At 52.9% G+C, this 18,472-nt stretch overlaps 1 protein-coding gene across 4 annotated transcripts in view; it reads left to right on the top strand.

The window, feature by feature from the left end:
* Positions 1-16,124, top strand: part of CTNNBIP1 (catenin beta interacting protein 1) — a 47,349-nt gene extending 31,225 nt beyond the window's left edge. For all 4 annotated transcript variants that reach the window (XM_006076698.4, XM_044942974.2, XM_006076699.4 and 1 more), the window contains one exon: positions 15,496-16,124. In XM_006076698.4, the coding sequence (XP_006076760.1) occupies positions 15,496-15,554 (59 nt within the window). In that variant the 3' untranslated portion in view covers positions 15,555-16,124. The remainder of the gene's footprint in view (positions 1-15,495) is intronic.
* The last annotated feature ends 2,348 nt before the right edge of the window (positions 16,125-18,472 follow it).

Genomic DNA, 18,472 nt, shown 5'->3' with positions numbered 1-18,472 from the left:
ACGCTGGGCGTGACCCGGCCTGTGCACCCAGCTCAGCAGAAATGTACAGGGTGTTCCAGCGGCTCCAACAGCTCCCGGGTCGGCGCTTGTCCCAGCCATACTCATGCCACAGCCTGTTCCACACCAGCTGCCCTGTCAGCCACCGCTGGGAGAGGAGGAGATGAGGGGTGTGTCCCTGCCCCTGTCCTGGGATATCTCTTGTGGGAGAGGCCTTTTCTTTTCCAGGACTGATCTGGGTTTTAGCATGGGTCCCTCTCCCCTTCTTCTGAAACCTTCCTGCTTTCTGAGTTCCTGGGGCATCACATTTTCTGCCAGCCTGGTCTTGGGCTAACCTGACTTTGAGCTCTGGTTCTAAGACTACCTCTAGAAGAAAATGCTCTTAATGGGAAAAATCAAAAGAAGCTGTAAAACTGTATGTCAGTGTAGAAAATGCTACCACATGTACTCCCCTGCCCCCACCCATATCCACATACTCATGCATAGAACAGAAAAAGCGGAAAGAATATTTAGCAGGTTGTTTATAGAAAATTTTGATAGAGGGTGGGACCATATAAGGCACCTTGAGTTTCTAAGTCAAACACTTTTTGCTAAAACTAATTTTTTAACATCGCACGTACCTTTTTTTTCTTTTGACATTAAGGGGAAGTTTTTTTTTTTAGTCTCTGAACTTTTATTTTTAGTTTTCTAGTTTTCTTTCTTTTTCTTTTAAAAATTGAAGTATAGTTGATTTACAATGTTGCATTATTTCCTCCTGTATAGCAAAGTGATTCAATTATGCACATATATGCATTCTTTTTTTAATATACTTTTCCATTATGGTTTATCACAGGATACTGAATATAGCTCTCTGCGCTAAAGAGTAGGACCTTGTTGTTTAAAGGGGAAGTTTTAAAAAGTACTTTTTATCTTGCTTGGCTAAACCAACAATTGAAAACAAACTCTGTTGAGTTATTTAAGGCAGTCACGGTGACCTCACCTGGCCTGAAACTGCTGAGCAGTCAGGAGTGAGCTGTGGGCGTGTGGCTGTGAATTCGTGGTGCTGGAATCTGGACCCTCCTGGGTTTGGGGCGTCCACAGACAGCCAGGCTGGCCTTGGGTACTTCTCTCTCCCGGGAACAGACTCCTGGGACTAAACCTGGAGCTGGGGAAGAATATCTGGGGAGACGGTTCTCTGCTGCTGGGGTGTCCTTCAGTCTGCCCCTCCTCCCACGGTCACCTCTGACCTGAACCACTGAGAAAATGGGCTGCAGAGGGCCTGAAGGAGAATTCCCCAGGGTGTGAGTTGGAAGCGGGGAGGGGTCAGCAGTGCCTGGAAGAGCTTCCGGAGCACACTGTATTTTCTTTGTCTCTTGCACTGTGGAGGTTCAAGCCTGAGAGTGAAACCCTACATTTCTGACCACGCCGTTGGGGATCTGGGGCTTGAATAACATTCTAGCCTGTCCACTTTCTTCATCAGCAGAGCCGCCCTCAGCTGATGCCACAGGGCCTGTTGCTCTCAGAGGCTCAGGCGCAGCCCAAGTGGCAAAAGCCCAAGATCATTGCTTCCATTGCTCAGGATGCCAGCATGTAAAGCCCAGAAAGGCCTAGGAGCATTTGAGCTGGTGGGCAGGGCGGTCCCGGAGAAGCCTGGTCTGCGCGCCTCCTGCCACTAGATGGCACTGTCTCTCAGCAGATGCCCTTGTTCTGCTCCTGGGAGTCCTTGCAGCTCTTACCTCTGATGTACCAGCTTCCCTTGCTAGGGGGCCTGGGCCGCCCCATCACCGAAGGTCAGCGCTTGGCAGTCGGTCCTAGGGTCCTGCCCACCACCTTAGACCTGCCCATGCTTCTCCTCTGGGGCTGGAGGGGTCTGGTATCAGGAGCACTGCTTGCCCTCCCCAGATCCAGGGAGGAGAGCAGGCTGGGCATTGCTTACCTGGGCATTGCTCCCCCGACCCCCACATCCCGTCCTTCCCTTGGTGAACGTGTCTTCAGTACCTCCTGGGTGCAGACAGCTGCTGGAGACCTTAGTGCTTGGGCCTGCACCTTACAGCCTCATTGACTGGTTCCAGCAGAGGGTGCCAGTTGCCCCCACTACCCTGTACTGAAGCGGGGATGGACCTGCCTGGCCTCTGCTAATCCGAGACCACCCTTGAAGACTCTCAGTGGCTTCCTACTGCCTTGAGGATACAATCCAAACCCCTTAGCCATGATTTGTGGGACCCCCTGCCCCCACTACCTCCCCTGCCCTCGCCCCCCTCCACCTACCTCCCTCACCTCCGCCCCAGATACCAGGACCTCATACTCCATAAACAGCCACACTGAGTGGCTTTCTGCTCCCATCTTAAGCCTTGTGCATTCATGCCTTCCTGTCCCCACATGTGCCTCTCGATGGCCAGGAGCCCAGCGCTGACGCGCCCCCTCCCCTGCCCCCCTCAGGCTGGGCCGGGCCCTCCTGTGGTCTCCACCGCACACGTGCACTCAGCTGTGCTGCTCCACACGCTGCTTCCTGGTCCATCTCTGGACCAACTCTGAGCTCCTGTGGCTTCCCTCTTCGCATTTGTGGGGCTTGGCCCCCCAGGCCCCCAGCATGTTCTTGGGTGAATGAATAGACTGGGCTCTGGGTCTGGAAGCTCAGAGTCCCCAGAAAGGCAGAAACATGAAGCACTGTCTCCTGGTCCCCATGGTGGCCGAGCAGACCCGACAGCTGAGTTTGAACCAAAGGACTGAGTTTGAACCAAAGGCAACCAGTGCTTCTCTGGGAAGATCACTTTGCTGAGAAGGCCCAGCTGTAGGCTCGGGGACAGAGAGCTGTAGCTTCCAAAAGCAGGCTCAACAGAATGCTGAGTTCATTCCTTTCTTGTTGTTAGTGCTGTTCAATCTGTACCATATATTGATCATTTTTCCTGGCTATGAAAGAATGCATAATCATCATTGAAAGTGGTTTTGGGAAAGATAGAAACAGCACAAGCGCCTAAAGGATTGACTGCAAATAGCTGAACCCCATTACCTTGCGTTAGTTAACCAGCAGGCTTTTTTTAAAAATATGCATGAATTTCCATTACAAAGTTGTAATGGATTTCTATACAATGTAAACATTATAATATCCATTTTAGCTTCCATTTTTTACTTAGGATAATTTTGTTGTTTAGTCATTAAGTCATGTTTGACTCTTTTGCAACCCCCTGGACTGTAGCCTGCCAGGCTTCTCTGTCCATGAAATTCTCCAGGCAAGAATACTGGAGTGTGTGGCCATTTCCTTCTCCAGGGCATCTTCCTGACCCAGGGATCGAACCCATGATTCCTGATGGCAGGCAGATTGTTTACCATCAAGCCACCTGGGAAGCCCTATAAGAATTTTACCATGTCCTTAATTTTCAAGAAAGCAATTCAGCAATCACATGATATGCAGCCATGTGGCTGTGCCATCATTTTTTGACTGATCCTTTACTGTTGGACATGTGATTCTCATCTTTGCTATTAATTATAATTAATTAATTTCTTGAGCTCCTACTGTGTGTCAGGTTCTGTGTCAAGTAGCACATAAAGTTATCCCAGGGAATCCTCCCAACAGGGCTGTGAGGCAGGGGTGATCACAGCTCCACTTTCCTGAGGAAGAAAACAGACCCTGAGATGTTGAGTGAGATGCTCAAGGCCATAGAATCAGTTGTGCGGTTCCTGTCATGTGGTTCTAGATGTGGCTTACAGGCCGTGTGTGTTTCCAAGCATAACAGTGTTTTACCTGAGGGGCAGGTGTGATGGAGGTGGTTAGCATGGCATTTCAGGAGGGCATCAAAAAGTTGGAAGGGTTTCCTGCTGCTGTTTTCTGGACTTTTCACCTCTGTGCCCCTTTAAATGTGCTCGCTCTAAGCTCTGGGTCTCTCCCTGACCCAGAGCTGCTTCCAGGATGAATGCCTGGCCAGTGCCAGTTCCAGGCCCCCAGCTCACTTGGCAGAATCCTCCTTGTGGCCATTCACCTGCAGACCTGCCATCTTCCAGCCATGCTCCGTGTGAACCCTCATCTGGCTGTCCCGGAGCTGGAGGGACCCCATCAAGACATGGCCCCTTGTGTTAAGGAAGCCCACATCCTTTCTCTTGCCCTGGAGCTGTTCTTGCCCTCTTCTTGGCCTTGGCATGCTGGCTCCCCAAGCCTGTTCCAGCCTCTGTCTGATCACACTCTTTCTCAAAGAGACTTTCCAGGGAAGGTCCCCAGCCTGAGCCAGCTGGGCAGTCCCGGGGCGCTGCTGGCTTTCCCCCTCGGAAGCCAAGGCTGCGGGCTCTGAGTCTGCTGCCAGAGAGCCTAAAATAGGTCATTTGGTCTCAGGGTTACACTGAGAGCCTTGTTAAAATAGCTGTGGTTGTGAGCAAGCCAGCGGGGAGCCAGGGCCTCAGGGGAGAGGAGGGTAGGGCAGGGCTCACCCCACCCAGTGCATAGCTCCTCCGGGGACCAAGCAGGATCACCCCTCTACACGTCACCCCTCTTGACCCTCTTCAGCAGTGCATGGGTAGGGGTGCCAGCTCCATCTCCCTTTCACAGCCAGCGTCCTTCCTGGAATCCTCTTCTACACCCTCTGGCCTCTGCTCTTGGGCTGCCTCTGCCGCCCTGTCTGCCCTTCCGGGGTTGGCCCCGAGTTCCTCCTCTGGCTCCTGAACTGCCCACGCATCTTTGCTTCCACGGAGCCCTTGTCACATCTCATCGGGAGCCCGCGGTCCAGCTCTGGCCCAGAGGGGGCTCTCTCCCATTCCCGTGTAGACAGAGGCTCCCTCTCCGTGCAGACCAGCTGCCCAGGTGCCAGGACCCCCCTCTGCCCACATGTGGCTCCCAGGCTTCTCCCAGGGCCTCCAGGTAATAATCAAGTCTGGATGAAATTTCAGGCAGGCCCCAAGAGAATGCCAGTCAGTGGGGTGGGAAGCTAATCTTTTTAAACTTTAATCAACACTTTCATGAGAATTACTTGTAACCTAATAATAATAAACGTGAACTAAAAAAATCTCATATACATTGAATTCAACTGAAAAAGTAAACCAGGAAGACTTGGTAGGAGATAACTTGTATCACAGAAAAAGAAAAAGGCTTAAGAAAGGGTGAGGATCATGTTGAGGAGCAGGCTGGTTGCTCTGTTCAGCATCTGGCTCTGGTTTGTGAAGGGTTGCCTTGACCCTCCTTTCTTCACTGGTGTGATGTCTGCTATTGTGTGGAGCTGAGAGCAGGGACCTCCAAGCCCTGTGCACCTCTGTACCTTCCTCCTGACACCTGCCTGGGAGAAGCAGACCTCTGTCCTGGAGAAGAGCATCAAGGGCCCCTGGGGTCAGCAATGGCTCCTTCCTGCACACAGTCACCCACTGATCTGGATGCCAGGCAACGTCTCCCAGCCTCAAGCTGCCAGCGCAGCCAGGTAGATGGAAACGGGAGTAAACACGTAAAGACCTCTGGGCGCAGATCCCAGGATGACTGACCCCACGGGCAGGGAGCCCACCTAGAAAGCCCCAAAGAAAAGGTGCTGTTTGCCTGGGTCTTGAAGGATTCACTGGTGGCTCAGATGGTGAAGAGTCTGCCTGCAATGCAGGAGACCTGGGTTTGATCCCTGAGTTGGAAAGATTCCCTGGAGAAGGAAATGGCTACCTACTGCAGTATTCTTGCCTGGAGAATTCCATGGACAGAGAAATCTGGCAGGCTACAGTCCATGGGGTCCCAAAGAGTTGGACACAACTGAGCAACTAATGCTAAAGGATGTGCAGGAGTGCATGTAGACAGACAAGGAGAAGGATGGCACAGACCGAGGGAGTCCTGGAGCCTGCCCAGCCCCGAGCAAGTGTCCCCCAAGGGGCGAGTGTGGGTGGTAAGTGACTGGAAGGGCAAACGAGTTCGGAACAAAGTAAATTCTGGAGATGAGGCCACGGGGGTTTCCAGGACTTGAGGGGTGGGATAGCCAGGCCAGTGGCTGTCCATCTAGGGTGAGCACTGGGGAGAGGTCACAGGTCAGATGCTGGGGCAGAGAGACACCCGGAAGGTCACAGCAGTGTCCTGTGAGCAAGTGGGGGTGGGGTCGGAGGCGAGGCTGTGTGGACGGGGCTCCTGGACTGAGCAGCTACAGTGGAAGGGCAGGCAGGGGCCCCCCAAGTGGGCAGTATGTGGGATCCTCCAGGAGTAGGCAGGGGTTAGGTCAGAACCCAGGTGTAAGGAGGGAGCCTATTTGGGGATTGGGTGTGGGTGAGGCCCCCAGGGAAAGCAGGCAGAGGGAGGGGAAGTGGAACCCTGTGAGCACAGCACCAGGGCCAGCAGGGGGCGTGGGGGAGCACAGAAAGGAGGAGAGGAGCAGCTGGCTCACCATCAGGGTCCCCAGGGTTCCTAATTAATGTCAGTCGTGCCTTTTCCCAAAACAGTGTCTGTGGATCCTGGCTGGAGGCAGATTGCTGAGGGCCGGGAATACATGGCGTGAAGCCGTGGAAGCAGGACAGAAGGTTGGATGAGAAGAGACAGCAGCTCACGGGTGGGGACCATTTGTAGCATTGAGTTCTAGGAATGTGGGCCACACAGACCACTGCAGCTGAATCATGGAGGGCACTTGCTAAAAATGCAGATGCCTGGGCCCTACCCGAGCCCTGCTGGATTAGAGAGTCTGCCAGGTTTGCCTGGACATCTGCATTTGAAGCAAGACCCCAGGTGGTTGTGACGCCCTCCAGAATTTGAGAATGTGCTGGGACTCTGGGTGAAGACCTGGCCCTTCCTGACCCCTGGAGGGACCCCCCTGCCCCTTCCAGATTCTGTCCCTTCTCACAACTCTCTGTAGTGTAGGAGAGCTTCCATTGCAGGAGCTAAGAGACTTGATAAGGGGCACCTCACCTTGGAAAAAAGACCCTGATGCTAGAAAGATTGAAGGCAGGAGGAGAAGGGGACAACAGAGGGCGAGATGGTTGGACAGCATCACCAACTCAATGGACATGAGTTTGAGCAAGCTCCGGGAGTTGGTGATGGACAGGCAAGCCTGGCGTGCTGCAGTCCATGGGGTCACAGAGTAGGACACAACTGAGCGACTGAACAACAGTACCTTGGAAAACAACCCCCAGAAGCAGGATGTGTGTGTTGGGCTCAGTGGAGTGCAGGAGGGGTGGGTGGCCTGGGGTTCCTGGGTCTAGAGCAGAGCAGGTGTAATGGCACCTCCGGGGTGTGACCCCACCAGGTGCTGTTTGGGATGTTTCATGCTGCAGATGTTATCCGAGTCAGTCCAGTGGGTGGACGGGATACATGTGTTTTGCAGATGAGGAAACCGAGGTGGACATGCAGGGACTAGGCAGGGTTCAGACTCTGGCCCAGGTACCCCTATCCACCTGGGGAGGCCCGCGTTGGCCTATTGGGAGGCCCAGTGCGCCTTCCAGGAGCCCCCTCGCACCTAAGCCCACGTGCCATGCCTTCTGCAGCCAGGGCACCCGGTGACATGGTTGCCAGCCTGGAGCCCAGAAGGTGTCACCGAACCTGGAGCCCGCTTGGGCTGCTGAGACTGTGGAGGATCTGGGGTGCTGTTCCCATGGCAACCAGTATCGTGCTATCTCTGGGGAAAAGCCATCCTCTGGGAACTTGGGCAGCAGAGCTGAGAGGCACAGAACCCTGGGCTCCAGGGCCACAGCTGCTCAGAGAAGCACATGACACCCAGGGGGTCTGGGTCTCTGTGGGGGGAGGCCTAGTCCAGGGTGGGGCCTGGCCTCAGCCCGGTGGACACCTTTGCCTTTGGAAGAGTGTCTTGGACCTGTTTTTCCATGAGGGAGCCTTGCTACCTGGCTCATCTCTCCAGAGCAGGTAGCTGAGCCGTGCTGTTTGGGGTAGCCAGGTAGCCGAGTAGCAGATGCTGGTTGCCATGGATGGCAAGATAGTGACCTCAGGGGACCGAGAGGGAATGCCACAACCCAAGTGACGTGGTCAGAGTAGGGGCAAACAGCGGAAATGGGAATCACCCTGGACACTTTGGAGCCTGTGGCCGTGTGCATGGAGGGATGACCCAGACCTGGCAGTTGTGGTTCCCTGGACAGTTTTAAAGAACTTTTACCAGTTAACTCCCTCTGCAGAGTTAACTTTGCCCAAGTTAACCTCCAGCTGGACTTGGGAGACTGTGTGTGTGGGGGTGGGGGTGTGTGTGTGCGTTAAGTCGCTTCAGTCATGTCCAACTCTGCAGCCCCATGGACTGTAGCCCCCCAGGCTTCTCTGACAATGGCAATTCTCCAGGCAAGAATACTGGAGTGGGTTGCCATTTCCTCCTTCAGGGAGACTCTGGGGGTTGGGGTTTTATTTCTGAGTTTTCCAGGCCCTGGTCCTTTGCTCATTAGGAAGAAGTCAGGAGGTCACGAGATCTCCAGCTCAGAAAGAAGTCGTCCTGGGAGGTTCCAGCCAGGGGTAGGTGTGAGGTTTCAGAGCAGCTGGGGCACAGACTTGGAGGCGCCCGTGACCCTGGATCAGGGGGTGTGGGTGTCCTCACCCATGGCAGATACTGGTGCTGGGCGTCCCCCCTTTTCTCTGAGGACATCTGCACAGGGCTGTGTCCTGCACTGGGGACCTTGGGGCTGGCAGCCTTGGAAGCTGGCCCAGGCTCTTGCACTTTGTGTCAGTTTCTTGGGGAGGGATTACCCTCAGGGCTCCCCGCCTCCTGTGAGCACAGGCTCCTCCTCCGAACTGGGCTTTAGGGGAGCTGCAGCTGGATGGAGGCTGGAACTGCACGGTCAGCATATCCCAGATATCAGGAGGCTCTGTCTATTCCTTCTGCCACCTGGTCTCTCTGTCTCCGCAGGGTCCCTCTTGGAGAGGGTCAGGGGTGGTATCTGGAGCTGTCCTCATGGGTGCTGGGACTAGGCCTGCTCCACTGAGGGTCTGTGCCTCTCCTGGAAAGGGGCGAGTTCTCCACTAGGATGTCCCCTACTGGGTCTGAGAAACAGGCCTTTCATGCCCTTCCTCCATCCACTACTTCAGGGCTGCAGTCATCCCTTTTCCTCTTTCCTGCTCTTTTTCACCCCTGGGCCTTTCTCCAGACTGCACTGCTCCTTGCCGGTCTGTCCCACACCCTGCAGAGAGCTGCTCCCCAGTCGCAGCACACTGGTTCCCTACAGAGAGCCAGGCTGGGCTGGGGCCATGGGTGGTGCTGGTGTGTGGAGCCTATACTGGGCTTTTGATTCTGTTGGTGTGAATTCACCCTGAGCTTGCAAACAGGCCAGTGACCCCATTGTCTGTCTCCCGCCCCCAGCTGGGGGCTGGCTTCCCTTTTCTAAGCTCCTGAATGTTTGTCATTTTTCTCTCCCCAGTCACTTGACTGGACTCCATTAAAGAGGCAGAGCTGAAGTGGGACATGGGACGGATAGGCCCACTGGGTGCTCGGCTCTGGTTCAGAGAGCTACGCCCTCCCCAGCGCCTTGGCCCTGCTCTCCATAGCAGGCGAGCCATGGGACCAGGGGGGCATCTGCAAGAGCAGTGGGCCTGGGCAGGGGACAGGGTCTGGCCGGGCGCCTCCCAGGTGGGCTTTCTGGACTCCACGTTCAATTTCCTCTAGGGCAGCCATCCCAGGCCTGCTTCTGTGTGCTTTGTGAGTCCTGGGTCTTGCTTCCATTCTCATGGGGGCAGAAATATGGGTGCACGCTCTGCTAGGAGCAGCCTCAGTGCTCAGGGTAACTGGGCCAGGACCAGTTATTTCCTTCTCCTAATAGAAAACGACAAAGCATGTCATGCTGCGTGCGTGGTCTTCCAAGTCTGTACCGGGTCTTCGCTCTGCCTCTGATTCACCAGGTTGTTTCATCTCTCTGAGTTCCTCACCTCCAACAATTCATCCTGTGTCACTCTTTTAGACACTGGTCAGGGAAAGCCTGGGGAGGTGACTGTGCACCGACTGGCATGAGGTGTGAGAGCTGTGAGATGGACTTGGGAAGAGCACTGAGGCCAGGGAAGGAGCAGGTACAAAGGCCCTGAGGCCCAGGTTCCTGTGCCTGAAGGACAGGCAGGAGCCCCTGTGGCTGGAACGGGGTGAAGGTAGAGGAGGCGTATGGAAGGAGGGGAGGAGGCAGCCAGAGGCCCGATCGCATTGGGTCTTTCAGCCACAGGGTAGAGTTTGGAGTTTCCCTTGAGTGTGATGAGAAATTGTACAATAAGCCACCTTTAGAGAGTTTTGAACAGAGGAGTGGCAGGAGCTGACTCATGGTTTTAAGAACCTCCTTCTGACTGCTGTGTGAATAGATTGTCAGGGGCTAGAGTGGAGAGATCCAGGGAAAGACGGTGCAAGGGGCTAGCGAGAGGGGTAGTGGTGGCCTGGACCAGGGTGGCAGTCGAGGAATGGTAATGAGCTCAGGATGCATTTTAAAAGTCGAGTCAGCAGGACTGGCTGATGTGTTGTATGTGGAGTGTGTGTGAGAGAGAAGGAATCAGGAAGACCCCGGGGCTGGAGGTGCCGTCGCCTGAGATGAAGGAGGCTGCAGGTGCAGCAGGCTTGGGGCTGCACCATTTGACATTCCACCAGCCGTGTCTGAGGGTTCCAGTTTCTCCCGAACGCTTGTTATTGTCTGTCTTTTGATTCCAGCTGTCTAAGGATATGAAGCGACGTCTCCTTGTGGTTTTGTTTTGCATTTCCATAACGAATAATGATGTTGAGCATCTTTTCAGGCACGTGTTGACCATTCACATATTTTTGTTGGAGAAATATCTATTTGAAATCTTTGCCCATTTTAAACATTGAGTCGTTTGACTTTTTATTATTATTGAGTTGTGTTATTTATATATTCTTCATATGAATCCCTTACCAGATTTGCAAATATTTTCTCTCATTCTGTAGGTTGTCTTTACTTTTTTTTAATAGTATTTTTTGAAGCATAAAAGGTTTTAACCTTGATAAAGCCCAACTTATATATATATATATTTTCTTTTGTTAATGGTGCCTTGGGTGTCTTATCTAAGAAACCATTTCCTAACCCAAGACTATGAAGATTTACTCCTGTTTTCTTCTAAGAGTTTTTATACATCAGCCCTTAGAATATTTAGGTCACTGCTCCATTTTGAGTTAATTTTTGTGTATGGCACAAGACAAGGGTTCAGCTTCATCTTTTACATGTAAGTATATCCAATTGTCTGGAGAAGGCAATGGCACCCCACTCCAGTACTCTTGCCTGGAAAATCCCATGGATGGAGGAGCCTGGTAGGCTGCAGTCCATGGGGTCGCTAAGAGTCAGACACAACTGAGCAACTTCACTTTCACTTTTCACTTTCATACATTGGAGAAGGAAATGGCAACCCAATCCAGTACTCTTGCCTGGAGAATCCCAGGAATGGGGGAGCCTGTTGGGCTGCCATCTATGGGGTTGTACAGAGTCAGACATGACTGAAGCAACTTAGCAGCAGCAGCATATCCAATTGTCTCAGCACCATTTGTTCAATTCTTTCAAATTGAACCCTTGGCACCTTTGTCAAAATTTAATTGACCACTAATGGAAGGGTTTATTTCTGGATTCTCAATTCTGTTCACTTGATCTGTGCCAGTTCTACCCAGACTTGTTTACTGTAGCTTTGTAGTAAGTTTTAAAATTGAAAAGTGTGGGTCCAACCTTGTTCTTTTTTCTCAAGATTACTTTGGCTATTCTGGATGCTTTGCATGCCCATATGAATTTTAGGAGTAGGTTGCCAGTTTCTGCAAGAAAGGCAGCTGGGGTTTGATAGAAATTGTGTTGAATTTCGTCCAGCAATGTTTTTTGTTTTTTTTTTTTTAATTTATTTTTGGTTGCACTGGGTCTTGGTTGCTGTGTGCAAGCTCTCTAGTTTTGATGAGCAGTGGCTTCTCTTGTTGGAGAGCACGGGCCCTGGGCATGCAGCATTGAGTAGTTGCAGCACTTGGGCTCAGTAGTTGCAGTTCTCAGGCTCTGGAGCTTGGTAGTTGAGGTGCACAGGCATAGTTGCTCCAAAGCGTGTGGGATCTTCCCAGACCAGGGATCGAACCCATGTTCCCTGCATTGGCAGGCAGATTCTTATCCACTGTACCACCAGAGAAGTCCTTAGCAATGTTTTAGACATTGGTGTTTTGTTCTTTTTAGAGTTCAAATTTTGTACTCCATTTGTTAAATTTATTCCTAAGGATTTTATTATTTTTGCTGCTACTGTAAATGAAATTATTTTCTTAATTTCATTTTCAGATTATTCATCCCTAGTTTATAGAAATACAAATGATTTTTGGTATACTGACCTTATATCCTGCAACTTTAACTTATTTATTAGTTCTAGTAGTCTTTCAGTGGATTCCGTAGGATTTCCTATATGTGAGATCCATATCCTCTACAAATACAATGTTACTTCTTTCTTTCCAATTTGGATGCCTTTTCTTTCTTTTTCTTGTCAAATTGCCCTGGATAGAACCTTAAATATAGTATTGAATAGAAGTAGTCAGCATGGATTTTGTCTACTTGTTCCTAATCTTGAAGGGGGAGAGCTCTCAATCTTTCACCATTAAGTATGATAATAGCTATGGGTTTTTAGTAGATGCCCTTTATCTGGTTGAAGAAGTTCCCTTTTATTCCTAGTGTGTTGAGTGTTTTTTATCATGAAGGGGTGTTGAATTTTGTCAGATGTGTTTTCTGTGTCTATTCGAATGATTATATAGTTTTTGTTCTTTTTTCTATTGATAGGAGTTATTACATTAAGTGATTTTGGGGTATTAAACCAACCTTGCATTCCTGGGATAAATGTCACTTGGTCAGAGTATATAATCCTTTTTATATGTTGCTTGCTAGTATTTTGTGAGTGTTCTTGCATATCATAGGTGTTATGAATATATGTATTCATAAGAGATACTGGTCTGTAGTTCTCTTTCCTTGGGATGTCTTCATCTGGTTTTGGCTTTATCTTTTAATGGGTCAGAGAGTGTGGTGGAACAGGAGAGACGGATCAGCTTCTCCCCTCCTTTACTCTCTACATCTGGTGGGAAATGACAAATAGAAGCTCTGAGCCCACGTCCAGGCAGGGTCAGCAAAAAGTACCAATGGGGTGTACCAGCCTCGTCTATAAAATGAGATGGTAAACCTAGCTGATGGCCCAGAGGCAGTGAGCTGGGCCTGCTGGCTTCTCTAGTATCTTCCTGTTGTGAGCCCTGCATTTCCAGGAGAGACAGATCCTCTAAGGAAGGCCCCACATTCTGGCCTTAAAGGAGAAGGAGGGCTCATGAGGGTCAACTTTGGAGATCCCTCCTGGCTCTAAAGTTCCAAGAACTTGAATCATAATAGTGAACTAAGCAGCTCACTCTCCACTGGGTGATCGGCCCCAATTCCTTGGAGAAGAGGAAGGGGAAGGGCCGTATCCTCGCCTCACAGCCTGCAGGGTCAGGCCCTTGTTGAGTAACAAATGCCAGGCCAACCAGTGTAAGAAAGGTCAGAGGAGGCTCTGAAAGAGCCTGTCTCGCTCTGGGTCCCCAAAGGAAAGTAGATCCCTGATGGTGAGCCCTGGAAAACAGTGAGTCCTTTAGGAACAAAACAGAGCCGGGGTGGGCAATGGCTCTGTGGGCCCTTCATGCACCGGCTCCAGCAGCAGAGTGGGAGGCCCTATAAACAGGAGCCGCAGGTCCCCAGCCCTCTCCGCCCCAGCCAGGGATGGGCTGACCAGCTGGCGGAGCAGCCCTCGCACAGATGTCTTGTTAGGGAGTTGCTGGAGTCCCTCAGTGACCTTAAGGAGGTGACTTCTTTCTCCACCTCTCAGAGTGCAGCCCAGGTACACTCATCCTGCAGCCCCTACGTCTGGGCTCCTCCAAGGAACCGATGGCCATTCCCTCTGCAGACTCACTCTTCCCTCCTGGGGTGGCCGGTGCTATTTTTGTGCCTGCAGCTCAGCACAGAGGCCCAAGGTCCCTGCAAGCAAGCCCACGGGACAGGCCAGGAAAGCAGTGAGTGGGCTGCCACTGTGCATTGCCTCTTTTGCTGACAACTCCCCTTTCAGAGTCTCCCTCCAGCCCCCTCCTGCTTAGCGAGCTGGAGAGCCGGCACTCGGGAAAAGCCAGCATCTGTTAGGTAACCGGCTCAGCTGCCATGCAGGGTATGATGTAATCTTGGATCCTGTGGTTGCTAGGAAAATTCTGCCCGCAGTGATATTGCGTGGTCCGAGGAGCGAGGCGAGTACAGAATGTTCCCGAGAAGACAGGGGAAGGATTGCTAGGGCTTCCCAAGCACAGGAGCCTGGAGAAGTTGGAAGACCCAAGCTCCTTTCTAGAAGCTTGTTCCCCTTGGCGGGAATAGAGGTTGTGCTGGTAGCAGCAGAACATCAAGTCAGGTGGGGTTGTGTGGCAGGGTGACTCCCCTTGGCAGCGGCACCTTGGTGCTCTGGTGCCAAACTGCAGGCACTTGTCTGTCATGTGACATCCTTCTGGAGGGGCCCTCCTCCTGCAGCACCAGGGCTGGGCGCCTCCTCTGCTCCTCCCGGCAGGACAGTTAGGAAGGAGGCACGAAGAAGCTGCCTTGGGAAGTGGCAACTCCCTGTGGCATGGAAGGAGCTGCCCCACACCATGCCCTGGGGGGCAGGCAGTGGTGGAGTCCTGCCCTCTCTCCGGTTTCCCATGCCAGCAGTTCCACCAGGCATCGCTCCCCCCACCCACCCCACTACCTCCCGCTCAGTGGCCCCACACCCACTGTGTTGCTGTTCCAACCCTCCCCTCCCAGGGAGAATTCCTCCAGCCGAACAGAAGTATGTTTGAAAGGCCAAAGGCAACTGACTGCTCTTTAACGTTCAGGGCCTGACCAAGAACCTAGGTTTAGAAAAAAGGGGTGAGACATGGCAGGACCCAGGCACAGGAGGCAGAGCGGGACCTGCAGGTGACCTCACCTGCCCCACAGGGCCTGTGCTCAGCCTTCCTCCCAGCAGCTCCGGGGGAGGCAGGTCCGCATTCCAGGCTCTCCTCCTCCTCCCTCCTGCCTTTTCTGGCTACAAGTCAGAGCCTGTCTCAGGGAAAACAAGACAAAGGAAGTGGTTTCATGAGACCCTGGACCAGAATCCTCAAATCTACCATGAAAAATAGCAACAGAAAGATTATGGCCATTATCTGTCTCTGTAGGAGCCAGGCTGGAAGTGGGCCTGGCTGTGCTCCTCTGAGTAGGTGATGGGGTTTAGACAAAGAAATGACTGCTAGAAATCAGGAGGGAGATCCTCCAAAGGGATGGAGACCAGCGTCTTAAGAAGGAAGAGGGCGTTTCCCAAGGGCCCCTGGCTTTGGTGACCTTGGAGCAAGGGTCACCGGCAGAGAGAGCCCTGCTCAGGACAGCAGCCTGGGTTCTTGTCCTGCTCCCGGCTCTTGGAGGTGTAGCCTAGAGTGAGCCTCTGAGCTTCACCCTGGCAACCTGCCTCAAGAGGCCCTGCAGCTGGGTTGCTGGCGAATCCTGGCCAGGCTGTAGTGGAGGCTCAAGAGGGGCAGTGGGTTTCCCAAGAAGCACTTTGTTCTCAGAAAGCACCCCTCCTTCGAGGACTGACGCCGCATGGGGGCCGCAGCCCAGCGCCAGATCCACTAGCGGTTCTCTCCCCACGGTCTGCAGGTGCGGAGGACGTAGTGATGGCGTTTTCCAGGTCGGAGACGGAGGACCGGAGGCAGTAGCTGCAACCCCCGTGGAACACCCTGGAAGCTGGCCAAGGCCAGGAGATCTGTGTGGACCTCACCGCTGAGTGGCAGAGGGTCATCTCCCCTCCCCCTGGTCCCCCACCCCACCCCACCCCACCCCGCCCCGCCCCACGGCCACTCAGCATCCTCGGGGGAGACACCAGCGGTGCGGTCACGATTGGCTTAAAGGGACGGACTCATGATTGGCTGCAGGAAGAAACCTTTTTATTTTTAAATCTTGACCAATGGAAACCTTTTTATTTTTATTTTCTGACTCTTATTTTAAAAAAAGAAAAAAAATTTGCGCCTCGGGTGTATGGCTTCCCAGGAAGCTCTCCGAGCTCTGGTGCTTTATTTGGGTCACTCTTTAGGAACATGAGGAGGTCCGATTGGCGGCTTAAACTGGAAAAGGATTTGATTGGCTGGCTAATGGGAACCTTTTTTTTTTCTTTGATTGGCTGCAGGTGTTATGCTGATCGCAACAGCTCCTCTCTTTTGAATGTCGAAAACAGGGTTTGGGACATTGGTTGTTATATTTGACTTGAAAAAAAGAAAGAAAGAAACCAAGTGCGCCTTGCAATATTTATTACACAAAGAGCCTGCTGCTGTTTTCACGTGTTTTGTTTGCCTTCCACTGGTTTAGACGTGTTTCGTTCCATTGGCTCACCCATGACTTCTGTCACCATGGGCCACCCACCCGACTTGTGGTGGGTAGGCCCTCTCCAGTGGGGTGGTGGGGGAGGTCCACCTGGAGAGTGCATTCGCATTAATGAGCACACCTGGCTTCATCAGCAAGGGGACCTCCCCGCTCAGAACCCCAAGCAGGATCCACAGCTGGAAAACAGAGCCCCCAAGGTTGTCCTGAATGAGCAGCCCAGAGCCTAGAGGAGACCATTCACCAGGATCACTTCTGCAAGTTGGCAACCAGCCAGCCTCCCTCGGTGAGAATGGAATTGCTCGCTTGCACCGTCCGGGCCTCTCCAGCCTGCCCTCACTGGGCAGGGTGCCTCTTTCCCTTCAGTCATCATTCCCTCTGTAGCCAACTTCCTGAGACCTCATACGGGCAGGAGCTGCTCTCAGCTCTAAGACCCCAAAACGTAGCAGAGGTCTCTGCCCGAGAACCCAGAACCCACACCAAGGCCTCAGGTTGGCTTACAAGGCCCAGGAGGCCTTTGGCTCCAACCACTCCACCACCACCACCATCGCCCCCAGGCTCCTCCCTCGGTGTGTGCTGCCAGTGGGTCCTGATCAGCCCCGAGAGGCCTCTCATCCGAGGCTGTGCCCTTCACTTCGGAAGACTCTCCCCCATGGCAGCTTGGAAGGGACAGTGTCATTGTTTATAAAGTGCCCGCTGGGACAGCCGGCTGGGCCTTCACTGAACAAGTCCCACCAGGCTGGCCCTCCACGCCGGCCCCCAGAAACACACTACAGAGCACTGAAAGGTCTTTGAAGGGTTGCAGGAACCCCAGGTCTTCCCAGCTGCCCTCCTCCTCCCCTGAAGGCGGCCATCCTGCTTCCTGCATCTCTCACTGGAGGGGAATGTGGGTAAGGAATTGAGAAGAATGCGGGCCTGGGGAGGGGAAGTCTCCACCCGTACCCCCCACACCCCCACCCCTGGAGGGCATAGACAGCTGAGGCCTGCTTCTTGACCCAAGAACCCAGAGCCAGGAGAAGACACTCAGAGCCAAATTTCCCCTTCTCGGGGTGGCCATGGAGCATGGGAGCCGAACGCCTGCATGTCCAGGGCCCAAGCGTGGGAGCCCCATGGCTATTCATGCTGCACTCGGAGCTTCCTCTGAGCCTCGCCCCAGAGGAAGACTCAAGTCTCACAACCTAGACACCCACGTCCTCCTGCACACACAGGCCCCCGGCACTGGCCAGCTGATTAGCCTGGAAAGTCGATTGATCCCCAGGGGACAAGGACTGTGGGGACCCGGATCAGGGCCCAAGAACATCTTCTTTCAGGAAGGGCAGTGTGTGGACGCACATGTGTGTGAGTGTACACACACAGACTCACACACACACACTCTCTTACTCCCAGCTCTGTGGCCCGCAGCTCCAGCTGACCACCTGGGGAAAGGTGAGTTTTTGTTCAGTCACCCCACCACCACCCAGGGTTGTAACACCTGTCACCAGGCATCAGTTCTGATGCTGCTGACCACCCCCTCTCCTAGTACCTGTGGTCCCATAAAGGTGTGTTCCTCTCCTTGTCAAGTTCACGGGCCTCCCTCTTGTAATGACAGTGGCCCTGACCTATCTCATCTCCTGAAGAAGAGAAGTGAAAGTGTTGCTGTGGGTTCATATCTCTACAAATATTTCTGCTGGAGAAAACGATTAACAATAAAGATTTTTAATAGTTGGGCGTGTGAGCTGATGTCCCCACGTCACATGGACTCTGCCGCTGGGGCCCCTCCCCGCCAAGCGGGTGAAAGCACCATTTTTGCTGGTTGAATTGTCTGTGGTCTCGAGTAGAGCTCAGTGTTTGGAAGAATTTCCAGATCTCCCCAGCCCAGCTGACACGTCTATAGGAGGATGAGCCCCCTTTTTGACCTGGCGGTTCCAAGTTTTTTCCTGGTTGGGCTGAAGTCACAGCCATCTTCAGACGTGAGCTCCCCACTCAGCAGACACTGAGCACCCCCTCCATTCTAGACACCCCAGCATCCTGTGTAATGGCAGTGTTCTTAGAAATATTGGTAACAGGGTTCAATCCTGGTCCTGGAAGATCCCACATGCCTCCGAGCAGCTGAGCCTGAGCACCAACAACTACCGAGCCTGTGCTCTCGAGCCCCTGCTCTGCAACAGGAGAAGCCACTGCAATGAGAAGCCCGAGCACCGCAGCTAGCGAGTAGCCCCTGCTTACCACAACTAGAGAAAACCTGCACGCAGCAACAAAGACCCAATGCACACCCAAAACT

Source organism: Bubalus bubalis, chromosome 5 (genome assembly GCF_019923935.1).
Source record: "Bubalus bubalis isolate 160015118507 breed Murrah chromosome 5, NDDB_SH_1, whole genome shotgun sequence".
In the NCBI taxonomy this organism is placed as follows: Eukaryota; Metazoa; Chordata; class Mammalia; order Artiodactyla; family Bovidae; genus Bubalus; species Bubalus bubalis.
Note: the sequence above shows the minus strand (reverse complement) of the source record. Positions and strands in the feature narration are given on the sequence as shown.